The sequence below is a fragment of the Puma concolor genome, chromosome B4 (genome assembly GCF_028749965.1).
Source record: "Puma concolor isolate L17-30 chromosome B4, mPumCon1.1.hap2, whole genome shotgun sequence".
NCBI lineage: Eukaryota > Metazoa > Chordata > Mammalia > Carnivora > Felidae > Puma > Puma concolor.
Window position 1 is genome coordinate 133,315,612 of NC_141673.1, and position 22,108 is coordinate 133,337,719.

The following is a 22,108-nucleotide window of genomic DNA, read 5'->3' on the forward strand; positions in this document are numbered from 1 at the left end:
GTTTTTGCTATTGGTTTTTGTGAGTTCTTTATATATGTTAGATATTAAGCCCTTATTAGATATATGACTTGCAAATATTTGCTCTGTTCCATGAAAAGGCTGCCTTTTCATTTTGTTGATAGTTCCCTTTGCTGTGCAGAAGCTTCTGCATTTTATATATGATCCCACTTGCTAATTTTGCTTTTGTTGCCTTTGCTTTTGATGTCACCAACATTTTTACTTCCTAATTTCTAAAGGAGATAGCATTTCATAATGAAGACAACAAGGGATATGAGATTCTTTTATGTACCAAAGCCCTCCACAATGCACCAGACATCTATCTCATTTAAAACCCAACGCCCATGACTGAGAAATATGGCCAATCAGAAAGTTTAGTCTTGCTCTTCCACCACATGGAATCCGTTCAGTTCAAATTCCAGATAACAAACATCAATAACTGAAGACCAAAATTCCATCTGTGAAACTGCAGTATGATGACTTTTATCTCTGACAGTCACATAAACAAGCAGTTCTATCTTCCTGGCACAGGATCTCAAATAATAATCCTACAGGGTATGCTGGTGTTCTAGGAATCAGGGGCTCTGGTACAATATATTTAATACTTACGTTCCCTAATCCCTTCAAAGAAGGCATAGAAAAAAGAGCAAGTTGTTGGATTAAAAGACAAGAAAAAAGTCCAAGTTTTTCTTTCATTACATGAACCTTTGGCCCCTGTCTCCAATGGCTAAAATCTTGTAAAACATGGCATCTGAGCTATATGCTTAATTATCTTAAGCTTCATTTACCCATACTTCATGTTCCTCAAAGAGCATCCTGACCTCTGGGTGCTGTGCCTTAAGAACCAGCTCGTGAATCTCTACTGTGGCACTTCTGCTACTTCTACTAAGGTCTATTAAATCCCTTTATTTTCCATACTATTTAGTTTACATTAGGAAAGTGAACTCTGTTAGCAAAGAATGAAAATGCTCTCACTTATTCAAAAATAGGCACTAATAGTACATGATTGTGCTGAAACCTCTGTTAATATAAACCTTGTTTATACCTTTACTCCGCTATACAAAATAAAGTGCTATCTCTGTATAAGCATCATTTAGATTAAAACCCCAGCTTACCGTAACTAATTGAGTGCCTCCTTTCCATCTGAAGAGTTGTGGTTTTACCACAATTTAATTAAAACACATCTACCTAAACTAAACACCCTTCACCATTAAAAATATATCTTGAAAGACGGGCTTGTAACGGAAAAAAAAGAACACCAATTGTTCAGATTGCTACGTCGTCCTTTGCTACCGCAAAATACAAGCAGGGAGTTACCTGTGATATTGAAAATGATCATTTTCACAGTTCAAGAGATAGAACCATACATTCCATTTCCAGGACACTTCAAGACAAAGAGGGCAACATAAGTAGTACGTGTAGCCAGTTTAAATATTTGTTTTAATCCCAACAAGATCATTGGTTTTAATATTTACAATATAATTACAATGCTTCGTGCATGTTGCTCATATAATCTAATTTTTTCTTGTGACAGATTATTACCAGGCTTTAATTTCAGCAATGGCAAGAATTCAAAAACACATTTAGGTTATCATTAGTAACGAAAAACAAACCTGGTGTCTGCTCAATGGCCTTGTGCACGTATCTTATTTCAACTTCAAAGCATTTTTAACCTACCAAGACACAGACCACTGCTACATGAGTTGCACGTTTTCACAGAATATTATCACCCAGTGGCTAGCCACTTTATTATTTTTTTTAATTTTTTTTTTAACGTTTATTTATTTTTGAAACAGAGAGAGACACAGCATGAACAGGGGAGGGGCAGAGAGAAAGGGAAACACAGAATCGGAAGCAGGATCCAGGCTCTGAGCCATCAGCACAGAGCCCGACGCGGGGCTCGAACTCATGGACCGCGAGATCGTGACCTGAGCTGAAGTCAGACGCTTCACCAACTGAGCCACCCAGGCGCCCCATAGCCACTTTAAATTAATGCAATGTAAGGCAATTAAAGTTGAAATACTCCACCCCTGTGTAATATTTGTAAATGGCCTTTCAGAAAATTTCAAGACCGTCAAAAGCCAGTGAAAACCAAACCATAAAACTGCTTTCAAATGCCACTGTCTTCCTTCCCAGCCACATATCACTACTTAGCAGTTGCCTGAATTTTCCATTTTTCCTTGATGTCACAGCATAAGTATATTTTTATGACTAACCGGATTTAAAAAAAAACCCACAAAGTGTCATGTTCCACTAATCATTAGCCGACAAACAAACAAAATAACTACAGGTGCCTTGTTCTAAATAGCACCAAGGTTTTCCGGGGGGCTCATTTGCACTTTGCTGGTGACAGGCTGAAGAAATCCGTAAAAGGGCTGAACGCTGTTCAACTGATGGAATTCTACGAGACTGTACAAACAAACAAATGCTAGCAAAAGAAAGGGTCTGCCACCAAGAAGAGAAGGATTCGTCACCAACATTATTAGCATTATTTCATAGTAATGTGAGGAAGAGAGATAATTGTCAGTGGATATGTCCCAAACCGCCCCGGAGAAAGTAAAAAAAAATACCTGAGACTACATTAGAAGAAGCATAATTGAGAAAGGACTGACGTATTATTTCTCACGCCCTAATTGTCGTGCATTGCAGTGGCTGTAAATTGCAGTCAGGATGAGATTGTTGTCATGTTTATTTTCAACAGGATGCGCCATTAGGATAGCAAACATTCATGAAAAAAAAATAATAAGTAGGCTCATTACCAAAATACTCCTACCAAACTCCAGAAAAGACCAGATTCTCCCTCGAGTGATAAACCAGCTACAACAGAACAAGAGAAGATCATTCGCAGGGAACATAGGCATTGCCTCTTAGTACTCACAACATAACGCTACTGAATAGAATTCAAGGTGCGCACCACATCTCTCAGACATCGGAGTAATTTTTATCTGCGTGATTATAGCTCCGTGTGGGTTTCGTCTGACAATACAAGGGTGGTCTGCTCCTTAGCCGTTCTAGAAAAGTTTGGAAGTCATTCTGCATTCCATTATTTTGGGATTAACTTCCTCACCACAAACATGGGCAGATACACAACTCTCTCCCTCGCTCTCTGAAAATGACGAATGCTTAGGTCTTCATAGCAGACCTTCCCCAGAGCAAAAGCACAATGACAGACAAACTCAGTGGGGATACACACCAGCACACACGTCCGCGTTTAACCCAGTCAACCGGCACGGAGTTGAAAAGTTTCTTTGGGACGATATCCAAAGAATTAAGACATATAGTAATTTAGATATTTGGATCACAGTAAACAGTTTTTTTTTTTTTTGGCAATATTAATCACGATCCCATAAGCAAAGATTTACTTTACATAAAAAAAGCAACCAAATGTGCTTATCTCCTGTGACAGATGGTGACGATATGTACTTTTTCCCTATTCCCTGGTGCTGTTCATTATCACATTCTGCTGGCTCTTCTCTTCCTTGTTCTTGAGATTCTCATGTTTGCATTTCCAATAGTTCCCAAGCAATACCCTATGCCCTATTCACTCATTCACAAGTGGTTTTTGAGCACCTTCAAAGACTAAGGTGAGATGCTAAGTGCTGCATATAATACCCAGTAAAAGATCTCTTAAAATACTGCCACTCCTGTTTTGTTCTGCTAATAAATAGTGTTAATCATTTTTGATAGCTAGTTGTCTATAATATGCATCCTGTTAATCCTATCTTATTTCGTATAGTAACATACAATATAAAAAATATATATAATACACATCGATCAACTTACATACCGATTTCTTTTCCTAGTGAGATAATATTACTAAGTACTTATTTCAATGACAATAAGAAATATAAAAGTATTTATATAATCATCAAAACTATGATGTAAGTTCTTGAATGGAGGCTCAGAATTCTTTCATAAATCTATAAATCCTTGACTGTAAGGATGATAGGAGGCATAGTGGAGAAAACCACAACTCATTGCACTAATGCCCACAAATATAATAAAAGAAACAACATGTTTATGATTTCTGCAGAGAATATATCTCATAAATACATCTCCAAATGCATGATGTAACTTTAAAACAATGAGAATGATTTCTCTAAGTCTTATATGGACATTTCTCTCATTACTTCTTGGTTACACCTCTTCTATGTGACTCATACACAATTTCTGGCATTTACATCGTGAAATATGAGGTCTTAAAATCTGCTGCAAGGAAGAGAAAATTACAAAGGCCTCTCCAAGAAGATCCAGCACTTCTTGTGAGGGGCATCAGAAATCATGCACAGAATAAGCAAAGCCAGCCTGCTCACCTTGGTAGATTTCCCGCTAACTCTGTGGTTGTCTCTCTGGAGGAGAAAAGGAAGATACGCATAATTAGCTTCTTTTGGTAAATCATAAAAAAATTTGTTTAATAAAACCACAACATAATGCACCAAGGCATTGTAAGATCATACATGTGAAGAAGATACAGCATATGCAGTATACAGTAGAAGCACGGACTAATGACATTTCTGATTAATTCCCATAAACATTTCAATGGTTACTTTCAAAGTGATTTTACACACATGCAAAAATATACCGCTACTTTCTGTTTAAAACATTACAATTTGAAAATATACAACATACAGAAAGAAAATGGGAAGGAAAAAAAAAAATCCCAAACCACCTTTTAGATCTTTTCCAGCTAAATAAAGCACTTGCATTCTTTTTCCAAGAATCATTTAGGAACAAATTCCTCTGAGAATGTATCTTTGTGTTGATGATCTCTGTCACCTGAGGTTTATGAAAGAACACCTACAGCACAAAATCCAATTCTTTTAGTAGCAAATTGCCGTTTCTTATTTCTTCATTATACTGTCCTACCAGGTGGGATTTTTGAAGGCACATGCTATGATAATTCAAGGGGCACAAAAGACGAGTCACTAATTGAAGGGTTTACAGTACATTAATAAGACCAATGAGACACAAATTTCACAACTAACTTTTTCCGAGTCGCAATATCCTATCTTTCAATCTGAGATGTGTTCTTGGAAATTATGGGGGGCAAGGAGTAAGAGGTAGAAATGGAGGCTTAATGCTGAGGTATTTTAAAAGTGAAGGCAGGTTCCACTTTGTGTTGGGGGATTAAAGGTGTAATTCTTAGGAAGAGTGGTACATAATCTTCTTCAGGTCATATATTTCCTTTAAGAATCTCATCAAAGTTACAAACACCTTACATAGGGGAAAATAACAATACACCCATACATATGCATGTAAAATACAGAGCACATTTATAGATGGTTCGTGGACCTCCTACAACTAATACATCAACTCTGAGTTAGGAATCTCAGGACTTCTTCCTCCAGGAATCTTCTCTGGCCCTCCCAGCCTCTAGAACTCTTTCCTACCTACTGTCTGCGACAATACCCGGGCACCATAGGGACTCGCTGATTCCCTTAGAACCATACCACCTTAAATTAATGAATGATTTATAAATGAATGATATAAGTTGAGCTCCCATAGAAATATTCTTTCCTAAATAACCAGATAATATTAAATCTCCAGCTCTTACTGCTTCAGAAACTAGTTTTTGAGAGAAAGCTTTCATCCCCTTAGCAAATACCACAGTTGAAAGCTTGGTCGGCGACACCACCGAATGTTTTACATGAACTTGTCTCTTCCAAGAATTCCATGCCTGCAAAAGAAATTTTTCTTCCCAGATAGAATCAGAGCTGTGGGTACCCCAGCCAAGAAGCACCCCTCCCTTTAGTTTTCCTTTATAACAATGATCACAACAGAAATATCTTTTACATTCTATTTTAGTATTTATTATTTTGTAACTTGAGGCCAACATATATGATTACTCAATAAGTATTTGTTAAATTTTCAAGGAAGGAATTAATGAACTTTTCTGATCTTCTTGTTGCCCCACAGGGTTTGATCTATGTTTAGAGCTTGATCATAATAACAGCAGCATCCCAAGGTTAAGGTACATTCCTCCCCTTCTTTCTAATCTTTTAACTCTTTATATTTACTTTCCAGATTATATGTATTTTAATATTATGAGTCCCCCTGGTATCTTTCAAAACAACGTACAACAGGGGGCGCCTGGGTGGCTCAGTTGGTTAAATGCCTGACTTCAGCTCAGGTCATGATCTCACAGTCTGTGAGTTTGAGCCTCTTGTCGGGCTCTGTGCTGACAGCTCGGAGCCTGGAGCCTGCTTCGGATTCTGTGTGTGTCTCTCTCTCTAACTCTCTCTGCCCCTCACCCACTCATGCTCTGTCTCTCTCTGTCTCTCAAAAATGAATGAATGCTGAAAAAATTTAAAACAATGTTGAACATACATTATAATAAATCCACTGAACTTGCAGTAGAGTAGCATTTCTCAGCCTCATACTATAATGACATTTGGGGCCAGATCTTCCTTTGTCATGAAGGCCGTTTGGTGTATTGTACATTATAAGGTATTTAGCAGCAGGCTTGGCCTCTACCCACTGGATGCCAGTAGTATGCACTCCCCCCACTTTGTGACAATTCAAATGTCTCTAAACATTGCAAAACGTCCCCTGGGGCAAAACTTCCCTCGGTGGAGAACCTGTGCAATAGAAAAATAGAATGGAAGCACCCATAATTGACTTCTCTGTCCAAACCTTAGTGTATTGAGCAACATTCTCCACTCCTAGGGAAAAACATGGTGACTCAACCCTGTCAAGAATGCCCATCTCGCTCTGGCTCCTGCCACCTACGTGTGTGTGCTTACTGAGAGTACGTTGTGTTTGTTCCCCAACCAATTTATGATGGCGATACTCATTCTTATTTTCAAATTTAATTAAACAAGATATAAACCCAATGAAAAATGACTGTGGAGAAGTTCTGTTTTTTGAAAAATAAATTGTATTCTTTGGAAGGAATAAAATGACAAGTAGCTTAAGAAAAGCTGATCTTGAATTAGATCTAGGGGCTTGGGGGAAGAAAGACATGATTTTCACAGGTGACTTTCAGTTCTCGTTCCTCTTAAAAAGTAAACTAGAAATAGGGGGTGAATTCTATGTGTGACATATGCATGAAAGACAATGCAGAACTCCACCCAGTGGATCCACACACTCAGAGCGTTAGCCTTACCTTCAGAGCAAAAAAATGCTGTGAAAGAAAGTTAGGCTCTCCACGTAGGAAGCACCAGCATGGGAAATTGATCTTTTTTTTTTTACAGGTTTTTTTTTTTTTTTTTTTTAGAAAACTGCATACTCAAAAATTTACATTAGAATTATAGACTTTTCATAGGAAAAGGAATTTTTGGTGAACGTGCATGAATGGATGAACACAGCTTAAATTGTAAGATGTTACCTAAGAACCTGGTGATTCCATTGGAACATGTGGCTCCATGATTTAAAGAAAGAATACAAAGCAAGAAAGAGCCCCCATACCTGACTGCAATAACACAGCTAAGCCTCACCAATCAGTTGTCATTTTCAAGATCGGCAAAACATTATGGCTTTGAAAATGCTAACCTGCTCATTTTAACCCATTTACTATTGCTAATAAAAAAATGTGAATTATTCGTTTTCATGAATGTATACCTTTTGTGAAGAAATCCTTGAAGAAAATAAATTCAGCACGATATGCTGTGCTTCATTTAGATAATGCTCCATCAAGACCCACTTGACAGAACTCCAAAAAGTATCACACAGAAAATTTTTAGGGCAGTGAAACTACTCTGTATGATACCATCAAAGGTGGATACATGTCACCCATTTGTCCAAGTTCACAGAACAGACAACACCAAGAGTGAGCCCCAATGCAAACTGTGGACTCTGGGTGAGAATAACGTGTCAATGTAGGTTCATCGAGGATAACACATGTACCATCCTGGTGGAGGTGTTGATAATGGGAGAGGCTGTGCATGTGTGGGGGAGAGGGGAATGTGGGAAATCTCTGTACCTTCCTGTCAATTTTGCTGGGAATCCAGGACTGCTCTAAAAAATAAAGTCTATGTCTATAAAAAAGAAGGTACTATAAAGACAAGGCATTTCTCAGTGAACTTGTATGAGTTACGATGTCCACTATTAACATGACTTTCTAAGTATAATTCATCTTCATTACTAATATTTATTTATCCAACATATTCACTGAACACTTAGCATATGTTCAGCACACACCCATGCTGGGTGCTTTCAGAGGCACCAAGATGAATTAGATCCTGATCCTCCTTTCCAAGTGTTTATACTCCAATAAAGGATATTATATATAAGGTAGACAGTGGTGGAGACTTTTGAATTTTATACAACTGACAGCTCCCTGAAGTCAAAGATCATGACTTATTTATTTTGAATACTCAGCTCCTGGCACACGCCAAGCACTCAATAAATATGAGTGGAACAGACCGGGACACATTTTCTGCCTGCAGGTAATTCCCGTCTCCTCAATTCGTTTCTTAAAATGCTTGCTGGAATATCAATATTTGGGGTTGCATTCACTTCCTTTCTTTAGTTACCATTACTAAGATAACCTGACTTCACGAAGAGAGCAGGATGTTGAAAACTAAGTGAAACCACAATGAAAAAAACAACAAAGCAGAATTCCGTGTTCCAAGAAACGGAGCTGTCCTAGGGGTTCCGAAGTGGACCAATATGATGGAAGGCATGTGACAGGGTGCATATCCTTGGGCAATTTCTTCTGCCTGGTGGCTCTCTAAATCCCAGAACGTAATAACAATGCTGCCCTTTGATCTCGAGTTGTTGGATCAATCACCAATGTGAACAAACAAGAACGCTCTCTGCAAATCTGAAGTTGTGCTATAAATTCAATTTTATCAAAGAAAAAAACCAGAAGAGACAAGCATCTTTCAAAAGCAGATAAGTATCCCGTGGGTATTATACAGTTTTTTTTTTTTTTTTTTTTGTAGATTATTTAGCATCCCTTAAAAAAAAACTTTAATTTTAAACGTGTGGAACATTTGCTGGAGCACAGAGTGATGCAAGCTTTTATCATCTGTCTGAAATAGCGTTCTTCCTCATCATGTCCTATCCCTTCCCATTCCTGAACGATGCAAACCGTTCTTTTTTTAGGAAGTGTTGAAGCAAGAGCATACCGTCTATTTCTGTGCAGCCTGCCAGTTTCCAAAATTAGCCGACAACTATAAAACAGAGGACATGAGCCCCCATGCTAATTGTGTGGCGGCATGATAAATATTTTTAAGACCTGGAAGGTTTCTCTCCAATGGTAGATACTTTTGATTCTTCCAAAAGTACAAAGACTTTTTAAAAACTTTAAAATATATTTTATTTTTCTTGCTTGTCTTGCAAATGATTTAATATTTCAGTCATAGAAGGGAAGTTTTCTTTAATTAAGAGTGAAAATATTATAGTTAAGTAGATTTTTTCTTCCTTCCTTCCCTCCACTCTCCCTTCCTTCCTTCCTTCCTTCCTTCCTTCCTCCCTTCCTTCCTCCCTCCCTTCTCTTTCTCCCTCCCTTCCTCTCTCTTCCTCCCTCCCTTCTTCCTTCCTTCCTTCCTTCCTTCCTTCCTTCCTTCCTTCCTTCCTTCCTTCCTTCCTTCCTTCCTTCCTCACCTGGCTTGGGGCAAAGTGTGGGCCTTTCAAGTTGGATCTTATTAGGGTGCCTGGGTGGCCCAGTCGGTTAAGTGTCTGACTTTGGTCCAGGTCATGATCTTGTAGTTTGTGAGTTCAAGCCCCACATCGGATTCTGTGCTGACAGCTCAGAGCCTGGAGCCTGCTTCAGCTTCTGTGTCTCCCCCGCTGTCTGCCTCTTCCCCAGTTCCACTCTGGTCTCTTTCTCTCTCTCTCAAAAATAAACATTAAAAAAAATTTAAAAAATAAAGTTGGATCTATTTCCAAATATTACATAGACAAGAAGATTGGCTTAAAAGGCATCATTACAAATGCATATATTAATTTAGGGCCGTTAACTTTTGTCTTACCTGGTGAGCCTTAGCTCCAGGAAATCTAAAACAGTGTAGGGATTAAAATTTCTCCTCTGATGAAGAAAGCCCAACAATAAATTTCATATATAAATAAAAAAAAAAAATTCATTCATATTTCCAAAAAAAAAAAAAAAAAGCCCAAAGATACTGTTCATTCCTCTTAACCCTTTATATTTTTGTTATTTTGTCCCTTCTGTATCTTTTCCCTCCTGCTCTACCTTCTTCAATTTCCACTCACATGAGTAAAATAGGAGTGTGTGTGTGGCCACGCACAAGTGCATGTCTGTATGTCGACACAAGCATTATTCCCACATGGTGAAAACTATACACACACACACAAGCTCACACTTATCAGACCCTCATTTAACACCAGCCATTGCTTTAGGCCACTGACATGAGTTTACTCACTTAACTCTTACTGAAGATTCATGCAGTCATTGCTATGATTAAAACACAATAGAGATGAGAAAAATGAGACACAAAAATGTAAGTAGCTTCTGAAGGCCACATGGCTGGTGACAGGGCCAGGATCTGAACCAAGGCATTCTGGCCTCAGAGCCCATTCTTCTGATTAGGAAGTCATATTGCTACTCAGTATGTACAAGCTACAAATTATATACACATACATATACATCTATACGTATATATGTATACTTTCTCACTCTCTTTTCTTAAAAAAATTTTTAATGTTTATTTTATTTTTTTTTTAATTTTTTTTTCCAACGTTTATTTATTTTTGGGACAGAGAGAGACAGAGCATGAACGGGGGAGGGGCAGAGAGAGAGGGAGACACAGAATCGGAAACAGGCTCCAGGCTCTGAGCCATCAGCCCAGAGCCCGACGCGGGGCTCGAACTCACGGACCACGGGATCGTGACCTGGCTGAAGTCGGACGCCCAACCGACTGCGCCACCCAGGCACCCCAATGTTTATTTTAAACAGAGAGACAGCACACAGCCGGGAAGGGGCAGAGTCTAGAGAGGGAGACAGAATCCGAAGCAGGCTCCAGGTTCTGAGCTGTCAGCACACAGCCTGACGCAGGGCTCAAACCCATGAACCGTGAGCTCACGACCTGAGCCGAAGTCGGATGTTTAACCAACTGAGCCACCCAGGCGCCTCTCTCTCTCTCTCTCTCTCTCTCTCTCTCTTTGCAGGACAGGACCTTAGTACATGGACTGGGGTGGAGGCAAATCTGCAGGATCCGTCCGAAGGGCGGTGGCAGGGTCCGAGGGGAGCGGGGTAGGAAAGGAAGCCACAGCCGAGGTGGCCCAGAGACAGAGGTCACATTGAACCCACGACGACAGCAGAATGAAGGGGAGGAGAGTGGGGTCTCAGTGGCTGAAAGGGGTCAGGTTCACAGCAGGGGGAGAGTGGGGTCCAGTCTCCTCTGAGACCTACAGGCTGCCCAGGCCTGTCCTGCAACACAACGCAGGCCGAGGGCTCAAGCAAAGCCCCTTGTGGGCAGCGCAGGAGGGAGGGGCCCAGAAGCACAGGCCGGTAAATGGGGTGGACCATGGGTAGTGTTCTCAGTGTTCTCTTGCTGCCTGGGAAGGTCACCAGAGGTAATAAAATGGGGGCACATAGACACGCACACACATATATATCGAATACATTTCTTTATTTGGTTTGGGTTGTGTGCTACAGCAGGCAACAACAAAAAAATGGCCCCACTACCAGGAAGGCTGCAGTGTAGAACGGGGAGATGGACAAAAAACAAACGAGCGAATGGATACTTACTACTGCCTCCCGTAGTATATGTGATGAAGAAGAAAGGAACAGGGTAGGCTCGGAGAGTGCAGGTGGGGCTGTTATTGTCTGGAGGGCCGTCAGGAAGGGACCTCCGGAAGGGCACTGAGCAAACGTGTCAATGCGTGAAACACCACCACTCCCTCCGCCTTAACTTCTCGGCCTGTTTCTTTCCTTGGTGCCACTGCATTTCACACTCCTTTTCAGCAAATACTCACCGAGGACCCACTGCCTGAAGCAGACAATTCTAGGTGTTGCTTTGTGTAAAAATAACAAAAAACAAAAAACGATAGGCCGTCTGGATCCGTGCACTCAAAATGCTGGCAGCCTCAATGGGGGGACGGGCCCCCAGATACACTCACACAGTCACTTAGGAAACCGCAGATTCTGGTGAGAGAGACTTCACGTCGCTGCAGAGGCCGGCCTCCCGGACCCACTCGGGCGTGAGAACGCCGGGGGGTCAGCCGGCGACGCTCGCAGAAGCAGGCCGGCCGGCGGGGCCCCGTCCACAAGAGACCCCCTCCAGGGTCTCTGCCTTGCCCGCGTCCGCGGAGAGGACCTCTTCTGAGCCCTCGGCACACAGAATTAAGTGGACGAGGTGGTGTTTCCCTTTAAATGACGTTTGGTGTTTGGCTCGGGCTGAGGGTTATCACCGTGGGGAGACGGGACGCCCGTCCACCGAGTCCCGCAGGAAAACACAGGGACCCGCTGGAGGGCTGTGTGGAAGGAGGGATTTGCGTCAGGCAGCAGGGCGCCGGCACAGTGTGAGTGGTCAGCAGACTGGCTACGTTAAGATTAATTTAATCTCAACCCTGACCTATCCAGCCTCCTGAACAGGCAGGTCATATTTGGAGTCCTTGCTGGGAATTTTTTTTGGCTCAAAACGTCTTCAGACCATTTTAGCATTCCTCACGTAAAACAGCCACCACGGTGTGCCTTTGTGTGTGTTCTTGTGCTCCAGCGCCTCGAAAATAAAAGCCAAAAGCTTCTTCGGTTCAACTGTGCAACACGGCCGGCCAGGCCCCGATGGTCACCTGTGAGGGGCCTTGGTTCGAATGGCCCTGCTTGCCCCTCCGGTCATTTCCAGACGGCGTCGAGGGCTTTTGTTTTCTTTTCTTTCAAAAATGTCATCTTGACACTTAGCTCAGGAACGCACTTGAGATGGGGAAGCCTGTCCTCGAGACTGCTGGTAGCCGTGGGACTGAATGTCCACATGCACTTGGGTTTACCTGTTCATCATCATCCTTTGTGCTGGTGAGTCCACCACAGTTAAATAATATATCCAGGAAGAACCCGAATCTGCCATGAGTAACAATTCCTGCTCATTAAAACTCACTCATTTAGACTGTGGCAATGGCAAATATAACCAGTCCTGGAGGGCAGTCCCAGAGCCTAACGAAGGCACATTACTTTTTTTTTTTTTTTAACATTTTTATTTTATTTTTTGAGAGACACAGAGAGACAGAGTGCAAGCAGGGGAGGGGCAGAGAGAGAGAGGGAGACACAGAATCCGAAGCAGGCTCCAGGCTCTGAGTTGTCAGCACAGAGCCCGATGCGGGGCTGGAACCCAGGAACTAAGAGATCATGACCTGAGCTGAAGTCAGACGCTCAATCGACTGAGCCACCCAGGTGCCCCATGGAAGGCACGTTACATTTCATTGGGCACCTTGTACTCTCAGAGCCAGAAAGCAAAACAAAAACAAAACCAAACAAGAAAAACGGAAAATGCACATGCAAAAGGCTGCAGGTATGTGTGCTTTTTCAAAGCTTCGTTAAGAAAATGACATCTCTCCAAAGAAACAAAAAAACAAACGAAAACAAGACAACAAACCAACAACAACAAAAAAGAAGAGGTGTATCCTCTTCAAATACTATGCTTTTGCCAGAGGGCAGGGGTATCAGATTACTAAAAGATCTCTGCACTTAATACTGCTGGATAATTGTGCTCCAAAATTTACTGCAATACATAAATGGGCTTAAGGGAAAATATACCAAAAATTATTAATCAAAAATAATTTTTTTCTTTGATAAAGCAGTCTGAAAGGCAGCCCGTTTTGCAAGAATGCCTAATTTTTCTCTATTAGCTCCTAGGGATGTAATATCACCAATAAGTCCTCTTAATGAGAGAAAATCATCCCCACTCCTGATAATTTCTGGATCAAAGAGGGATTTGCAAAAAGCAGCCTGCATTGTAATGTTTGACTAATGGCCTAATCCATCAACCGGCAAGTATTGGTACTGAGTTCATTATCATTTAATATTAGCATGTATTTATAAATTTGTTCAACAAATGCTTTCTAAAGCTCCTACTATGTGCCAGTTTCCAGCTGCTAGGGATTGAGAAGGGAATAAATAAACATAGACCCTTCCCTCACAAGGTTGACCATGTAGTGTGGAAGCCATCACAGCAAACTTATACAAAGGAATAGGCATTCCTAGGCTTTAAGTAGCAGGATGAGGTTTTATCTGCCCCCATCCCCCGAGAATCCCCTTCAAGGAGGTTTCTGGGAAAACAGATTCAGAGAGACTTCATCAGCATAACAATGTCAAAGTCGTGACTGATGAAACAGACTTCAGGGAAAGGAAGGATAATTCTGTCTCACAGATGTTGCCCTTTCCAAGAACCTAAAATATAAAAACCACTGTCCAATCGAGATGGATGTGAGAACTTGCTGGACACTGTGCACCTTCCCAAGATGGGCTCTGGCCTGGGGAAAGGCGGCGGAGGGCCCAAGGCGATGGGAGATGTGGGGCAAGAGAGAGGAGAGAGAAGGTGGTGGCTTCTGATAGCCACAGTCAAACCCTATGTGGAATGAAAGTACAAAATGGAAAAATGGAGAGATGGTTATACCAGTTCCTGGACTCCTGGTCTGTTCAAGAGTCTGATCAATGACTTCCTGCCCCTTCACAGATGCAACCTTCAGGCCCTGCACTGGAGGATTCTGAGGAGCACAGGCTGGAACTCTGGACTCACGGCCTTGTTGGCTTCTGCTCAATATCCCAAAGGAAGAGACAGATATGCTCCTATCTGGCGTGTGATGTAACCATGACCTCTGCCAAAAGAACAGCCCTTCCAAGAGCTTCCACCTCCGTGGACCTGGCCTCCACCTGCAGTCCGGAATGGGGCTCAGGCCAAGGTATTGAGCCCCACCCTCTTCCTTTTTTAATTAAAAAAAAAACCCATCAAAACCAGAAATGCTTTCAAAGCTGACTCTGGCTCTAGGGGTAAAAGCTTGAAATAGCCATCCATGAAAAATGAAAAGTAATAAATATTGTGCTGATGTGATCTGGGGAATCTTATTGTTTTTGTTTGTTTGAAGCTAAAGACCTTACTTCTCTCCAACAGTGTATTTATTCATTTATTTCTAATCAACCCATTTGTACGGCCCTCAGTGAAGAACAGGATGGCGTGGTTACCCCTCATTTCACAGAGGAGTCAAGCAGGGATCCAAGAGAGTCCAGAGTTCGTGATCAAACGGCCCCCTCAGGGAGCCCAGCCTTTCTGCCTATAAAGGCTGGCACCGACCTCAGAGGTCTGGGCAGAAACACGGAATTCAATCTGAGTTCTGGGCACAGAGAGACGGGCGAGACGAAATTTCTCCCATTCACGGGACCCTTTCACCTTCTTTAATTTAGCCATTCAAAATAGCACAACTCTAGTGCTATCCACAGAGGAGTACTTAATGCTTCCTATTTTCCTGGTTGCTTCTTAGACTCTGCTGGGCAAGTTAAATGGGGTATTCATCACTACCTCTGAAAATTCAAATCTGTGTATTCAACCACGATGGGTCATGGCCAAATCTCTCATTTAACAATCGCCAATGTGCCTTTTTTGCGTGTGTGGCAATAGCAGTTTTGAACGAGTCCCAGACGAAATCTCCAACCTTCAACACATTCACGGATGACAATTATGTCTCTACAATCACTAAAAAAAAAAAATAAAATAAAACCAACAGAAATGGAATCAACAGTAAAAGAGCTAAATTATAGATAACAGAATATTCATAAAACCATACCTCATCTCATGAATGTGGGGGCACTGTCTGTATGCCAGGATTTCTTTAGCCATTGGTGATATTCAGCATGTTGCAATTGAGTGCAATTACAGTTAGCTATAATTAAGAACAATTACAGCTTTTATTTCTACTTGTTCTTTAAAAGCACATTTGTAATAAAACTTTTTTTTTTAAAGGTGAAGAATATAATTATACATCCTTATAACGTCTCAAATAATTAGTTTGACTAAAGTTTCTTCTGGAACAATTTTCATTTTAACTGTCAGATCTGCCATTTATAGTCAATGGAACATACTTTTAAAAAAATTCCATCATTAACCTTTTTCACCCCATATGGCTGTATATGAATTATTGGTACAAATTGGAGGTTTCGGGACTTAAATCTCTAGGGCCTGCTGCAAGCCATGAAAGCATTTTCCTTTTAGTTGTCTATGTGCATGGATGTTCAAGCACACACACAGGCATACACACATGTGTGTGTCCTTTAAGAAAACAAAAGATATGCTACATTTTTAGAGTACGCTTTCTTGCTCAAGATTTTCGGGGGAAAGAAAATTGCTTGTGTTAGAAAGAGGCGTTCTCTGGTTCTACATTACAGAACGCTGTCTCTTTGTTTATTGACTACATATTCATGCAGTACCCAAACCATACGTGCCAAAATGAAGTCTCTGCATTGTGACAAATCTGTCCCTTGGTTTAGTTATTCACGGAGCACGTGGTGAGTATCAGCTGAATGGGATCAGGGCCTCATCAGGATCAGTGAAATGCTACCTCCTCATAAATCGAGACTCTGACTCAACACTACCCGATCACTATCTCCCCTGCTAGACTGGAAGGTCTGTGAGGGCAGGGATGATCTCTTTTGTCCATCTCTGTCACCAGCACCCAGGTCAGAGAGTGGCCGTCAGAAAGTGCTAAGTTAAATATGCTGAATCAATGAAGCAGGCTTTTTTTTCAGGTCTTTCCCATTTATGTTGGGAATAATTGAAAATTAATCACCCGAATGACTTGAAGATAGAAGAAAATTAGGTAATTCAACTCTGGAAATTAAGGATGTTTTCACCGCTTATCTGGTTGGATTAGCTGTCCTAGGAGAGACATTGTTAGACAAAGTCTGTGCACCTGAAAATGGGGAGTTGGACCAGATCATCCTTTCCACTGAATTATCTAATACCTAACACAGACCAAAGTGTAAAGGCCATTAACACAAGCCTAAAACAGGCACGTGTACTAGTGTGTGGAGCAAATACGTACAATCATATCCACAAGACAGACCACTAGTATCAAAGATGCTAAAACACTGAGAAATAGCTACTGTTAAAAATACTCTCGATATCCAAAATACTGAAATGGATCTGAATGTGATTTATAAAGTTTATCACTTATTTCATAACAGCCATCAATGACTACATACTTACTATGTTTCAGTTGCTTTGCTTAGCATTTCACATAAACTCTCTCTCATTCTCCACAACTGCTTGTTATTATTATGCCCATTTTTCAGATAAGTAAATTGAGTCTCAGAGAAGTCAAGTCAGTTTGAACCCAGGCCTGTCCAATTCTCAAATAAATAGCTAAAACAAGAAAACAAAACAACACATGGCTAATCCCGGTCAAAAGACATCAAAATTAGGAATGATAACCTGGAGGGGACAGATCTCTACATATAGCAATCCAATGGCACAAATGAGAGAAACAGGAATCTAAGAAAAAAGTTTCAATCTGAACTTTACTTATAGATCTATACGCTTTTATCTTACTGGTTCTCAGACGTACTTTCTATGAGAAAGGTCCACACGTATTAGAGGTATGAGAGGGTTGTCAAATGGGTCAGCTCTAGGGTTAAAGGTTAGCTTAAACTACTCCTGGGTATCCGCCTTTGCCCAAATGCCCAAGAAGGCATCGCCATGGCCATTTGTCATAGCTCTGTCTGTAACTGAAACTAAATGCCCACAAGTAAGGTAATGGCTAAACTGTGTGATACCCACACTGCACAATACCTACGGAACAATCACAAAGAATGTTCTAAAACAGAATTCCAAGGCACGTTGAATTAGAGAAAGACTAAGTTTCAGAATAATAGGTTGGGTTTTATGTTGCTGATGTTAAAAACAAACCCAGAACAAGAAGTTCCATGAGTACATTTGAGTATGGAAATACATAGAAACAGGACTGGAGAAGAACAGCAGACTGATACGTGCTGGCCTCTGCAGAAAGGACAGCAGTGGGCATAGTTCAGTCTTACACACAAAACTTTTTTCTAAAGACTGCCCAGCCAACCTGAGGGCCCAGCGGGCAAGGTGTCATTTCCAGAGCAGCAGCATGGCTTCCAGCTCTCCGGGGTAGAAGGCGTCAGGGCCCTACAGGGCCCATAAGCTGACTTCAGCATCTGCTGAAAGGTTGTAGGAGCTGGGCACAGGCCCTCCGCCCCTGCCTCCTGGGGAAGGCCATAGGCTGGGGTCCAAGAAGGGACAAGTGGTGCACACCATTGTCTGTGCATGCCACCTGCCAGCTGGGCTGTGGAAGGGACACTTCCATTCCCACTGCTGGGCCAGGTGCAGCCGGCAGGTTGCTCATGGTGTCCAGATGGGCATGGGCCTGGGGATTAGCCTGCAGATCTATGCACCAGGCCTCCCATCCTCTAGGGGCACTAAAGATCCCTAGAGGCCCCTCTGCAAGAAGGCTCAGCAGCACATGTGACACAGTCCTGTGCCCACATTCCACCAGGGGCTGCCAGGAGTCGGTAGGGGGGATACAGGGTGGATATTTATGTCCAGAAACGTCAACCCAAAGAAAGAGAAGCTTATTAAAAAGCTCATTCACTTGGTCAGCTTGGCTTAAGAGTATGTATATAGATTCCTGAAATGTGTGCAAAAACCAATTTTTAATGTACTGAATGAATTTTTGATGCCCCCAAGAAGCTCTGCTATTTCAAGGGGCCCTCGGGGGAACCTATCTATTTTGGTAAGGAATGTGATCAATCTCTCACTTGTTTTAAAATTAGTATTTTCATAAATCAGTTTTGCTTATTGGAAAGTTTTGTAATTAACAGAATTCTCTGAAGTAAAGGTTAAGTAGAAAGTAAGGAGGTATTTATACTAATAAAAAAATAAGACTTAGATAACCACTATGCCTGGGTTCTATATGTAGTCATTCACTTTTTCATCTAACATCCTGGGAGTAGAAAGGTTGGATTTTTATGAGATGGTGGATGGGTAGGAACCCTGGCATTCTAAAAATATCACAGAGAAGCTGTAAAAGTAAATGTGAATAGAACCACCTGAGCAAACATTCCAGTGGAAAATGTCACTTGGCTTACATGCATGGTCAGGGCCAGTCTCATTCAGATTAGGAAATGATATTGGGGAGCCTTCACCTTCCTTTCACTAACATAGCCTCCTACCACTTCTCTGAAAGTTGAAATTTCCTCCCTCCCTCCCTCCCTCCCTCCCTCCTCCTTCCTTCCAGAAGAGTTCCTCTTTGCTTTCCTAAGGTATAGTTGATATAACTGCATATACTTACAGTGTAGGATTTGGTAAAATTCAACATTCATATACACTCATGAAATTATTCCCACCTCAAGTTGGTGAACATATTCATCAACCCCAAGAGTTCCCTTCTGCCCCATTGTAACCCCTTCCTCCCATTCCCCATTCCCAAATCACCACTGATCTACTTTCTGTCACCCTACATAGAATTTTATATAAATAGAATCATACAGCAATCCTTTTTTTTGTCTGCTTTCTTTTATGCAGCATAATCCTTTTGAGATTCATACATGTTGTAGACTGTATCAATAGTAAGGTCTTTTGATTGCTAAGTACCATTCCATTGTATGATTATGCCATGGTTTGTTTATCCATTCTTGGTGGACATGTGGGTTGTTTCCATTTATGACTGTTACAAATAAAGCTGCTATAAACATTCATGTACACATCTTTGTATAGACATTTTATGATTGCCTTTTTCTTAGGTAAACATCTAGAAGTGGAATGGCTACATCATATGGTAGGTATGTACTTAACTTTTAAGGAAACTGCCAAACGTCTTCTGAAGTGATTGGAGCATTTTACATTCCCACTTATAGTGTGCAAGAGCATATAACAACAGTCCCAGTATGTCTCCCCTCACCATGATTTGGTACAATCTTTTTAACTATACTTATTAGAATAGGTGTATAGTGGTAATTCATTGTAGATTTAATTTAGATTTCCATTATTAGGGAACTACTAATTAGGGAACAACTAATTATTAGGGAACTACTAATGATGTTGGCAATCTTTTCATATGCTTATTTGACATCTACATAACTTCTTTGGAGAAGTGCCTATTCAAATCATTTACCCAGTATTTAAAATATTGGGTTTTCCTCTTATTGTTGAATTTTCAGGTTCTTTATCGGACCTATAATTTACAAATTTTTCTCATCTGCGACTTGTCTTTTCATTCTCTTAAGGGTTACTCTCAGAAAGATTTTTTTTTTTTTAATGAAGTCCAATTTACCAACTTTTGGATTATTTACCAACTTTTGGATACAACTTTTAGAGTTGTATCTAGGAATCTTTGCCTACTCAAAGTCACAAAGAGTTTCTCCAATGTTTCCTCCTAGAAGTTTTATAGTTTTAAGTTTTGTATTTAGTCCCGTGATATTTTGGGTTAATTCTTTTCATCTGGGACAAAGATCAAAGTTTGATTATTGCATGTGGATGTCTAGTTGGTACAGCAACATATGTTGAAAAATGTATCATTTCCCCATTGCATTCTTGTTATCAATCAGGTGTCCATACATGTGTAGGTCCCTTTTTGGGTTCTCTATTCTGTTCTCTTTATCTATTTGTCTAATTTTGTATCAATATCACAGTTGTCATTACTGCAGATTGATAGTAAGTCTTGGAATCTTGTAGGGTTAGCCTTCCATCTTTGTTCTTCCTTTTCAAAGTTATTTTGGTTACTTTAGGCCCTTTGCATTTCTCCATGAATTTCAGTCAATTTCTACAAGAAAAGTGTGCTGAGATATTGATTGATATTGCATTATATCTATAGATCCACTCAGAGAAAATTGACGTTTTAACAATATTGAAACTTCTGAACCATGAATCAGTGCATCTCTCTGTTTATTTAGGTCTTCTCTAATTTCCTGCAATCTTTTGTGGTTTTCAGCACATCTCTTTTGTCGGATTTATTCCCAAGCACTGAATATTTTCAATGGTGTCCTAAAAGGTAGTAAACAGAAATACAATTTGCTATTATATATAGATCTTATATCCTGCTAACTTGCTAAGCTTGTTTATTAGTGCTAAAAAGCTTTTTTGTAAATTCTGTAGAATTTTCTAAAAAGGCAATTGTGTTGGTTTTGACTAGGCATTGCACTTCTTCTTCATCCACGTCTTTCACGTCGCACCTTTCTACCACAGTCTTGCTGATTATACTGGCGAGAATCCATATGATGTTGAATAAAAGTGGAAAGGCAGACATTGGCTTGTCCCTGATCTCAGATGCAAATTATTAAGTACTTTGCTATTAAGTATGACAATAGCAGTGAATTTTTCATATCAGATTGAGGAAGTTTCTGTCTGTTCCCAGTTTGCTGAGACTTTTTTTTTCAGGAATAGATGTTGCATTCTGTCAAATCCTTTTCGGCATTTATTAGATGATCGTATAGTTATTCTCTTTCAGTTCGTTAATACATTGAGCTACAGTAATTGATTTTTAAATGTTGCATGCCTGTCATAAAACGTATATGGCCATCATGAATTTTCCTTTTTTACATATTGTGGATTCAATGTGCTAAAATTTTGTTTAGAATTTTTGCATCTATGCTCACATGAATGTTGATCTGCAGTTTTCTTAGAGCATCTTTGTCTGGTTTTGGTAACAAGGTCACACTGGTCGCATAGATTGAATTGGAAGTATTCCCTCCTTCTTGATTTTCTGGAAGAGTTTGTGTAGAATTGTATTATTTCTTCCTGAAATGTTTGGTAGAATTTACAAACAAACCTCTCTGGGTCTGGAGTTCTCTTTGTGAGAAAGTATATAACTCCTAATTAAATTTCTTATTAGATATACGGCTATTCAGGTATTTTATTTATTCTTGAGTAATCTGGCTTTCAAGGAATGTATTCACTTTACCTAAGTCAGCAGTCAGTCCATAGCCTACAACCTAAGAATGTTTAAAAAAAATTTTTTTTAATTGAAAAAAAAGTATGTGACGTAGACCATATGTGATCTTCAAAGCTTAAATTTTTTACTATCTGGCCCTTTACAAAAAAAAAGCCTGTTTTGACCTCTAATCTAAGTTTTTAATTTGCTGGCATAAAGTTGTTCATATTACCCCCTTATTATCCTCTAAAATAGCTATGGAATCTCTAGTGATGTCACATCATTTATTTTTTATATTAGGAAGTGAGGGTTTTTTTCCTCCCCCCAATCA

General features: G+C 40.4%; 1 protein-coding gene across 3 annotated transcripts in view; it reads right to left on the reverse strand.

Annotated features, from left to right (window-relative positions):
* CELF2 (CUGBP Elav-like family member 2) overlaps nucleotides 1-22,108 on the reverse strand; it is an 830,774-nt gene that overhangs the window by 400,573 nt on the left and 408,093 nt on the right. For all 3 annotated transcript variants that reach the window (XM_086714988.1, XM_086714990.1, XM_086714981.1), the window contains one exon: nucleotides 4,311-4,346. Coding sequence is in view for 1 of the 3 variants with exons in the window: in XM_086714981.1 (XP_086571107.1) it covers nucleotides 4,311-4,346 (36 nt within the window). In the remaining 2 variants the exon portion in view is untranslated. The remainder of the gene's footprint in view (nucleotides 1-4,310; nucleotides 4,347-22,108) is intronic.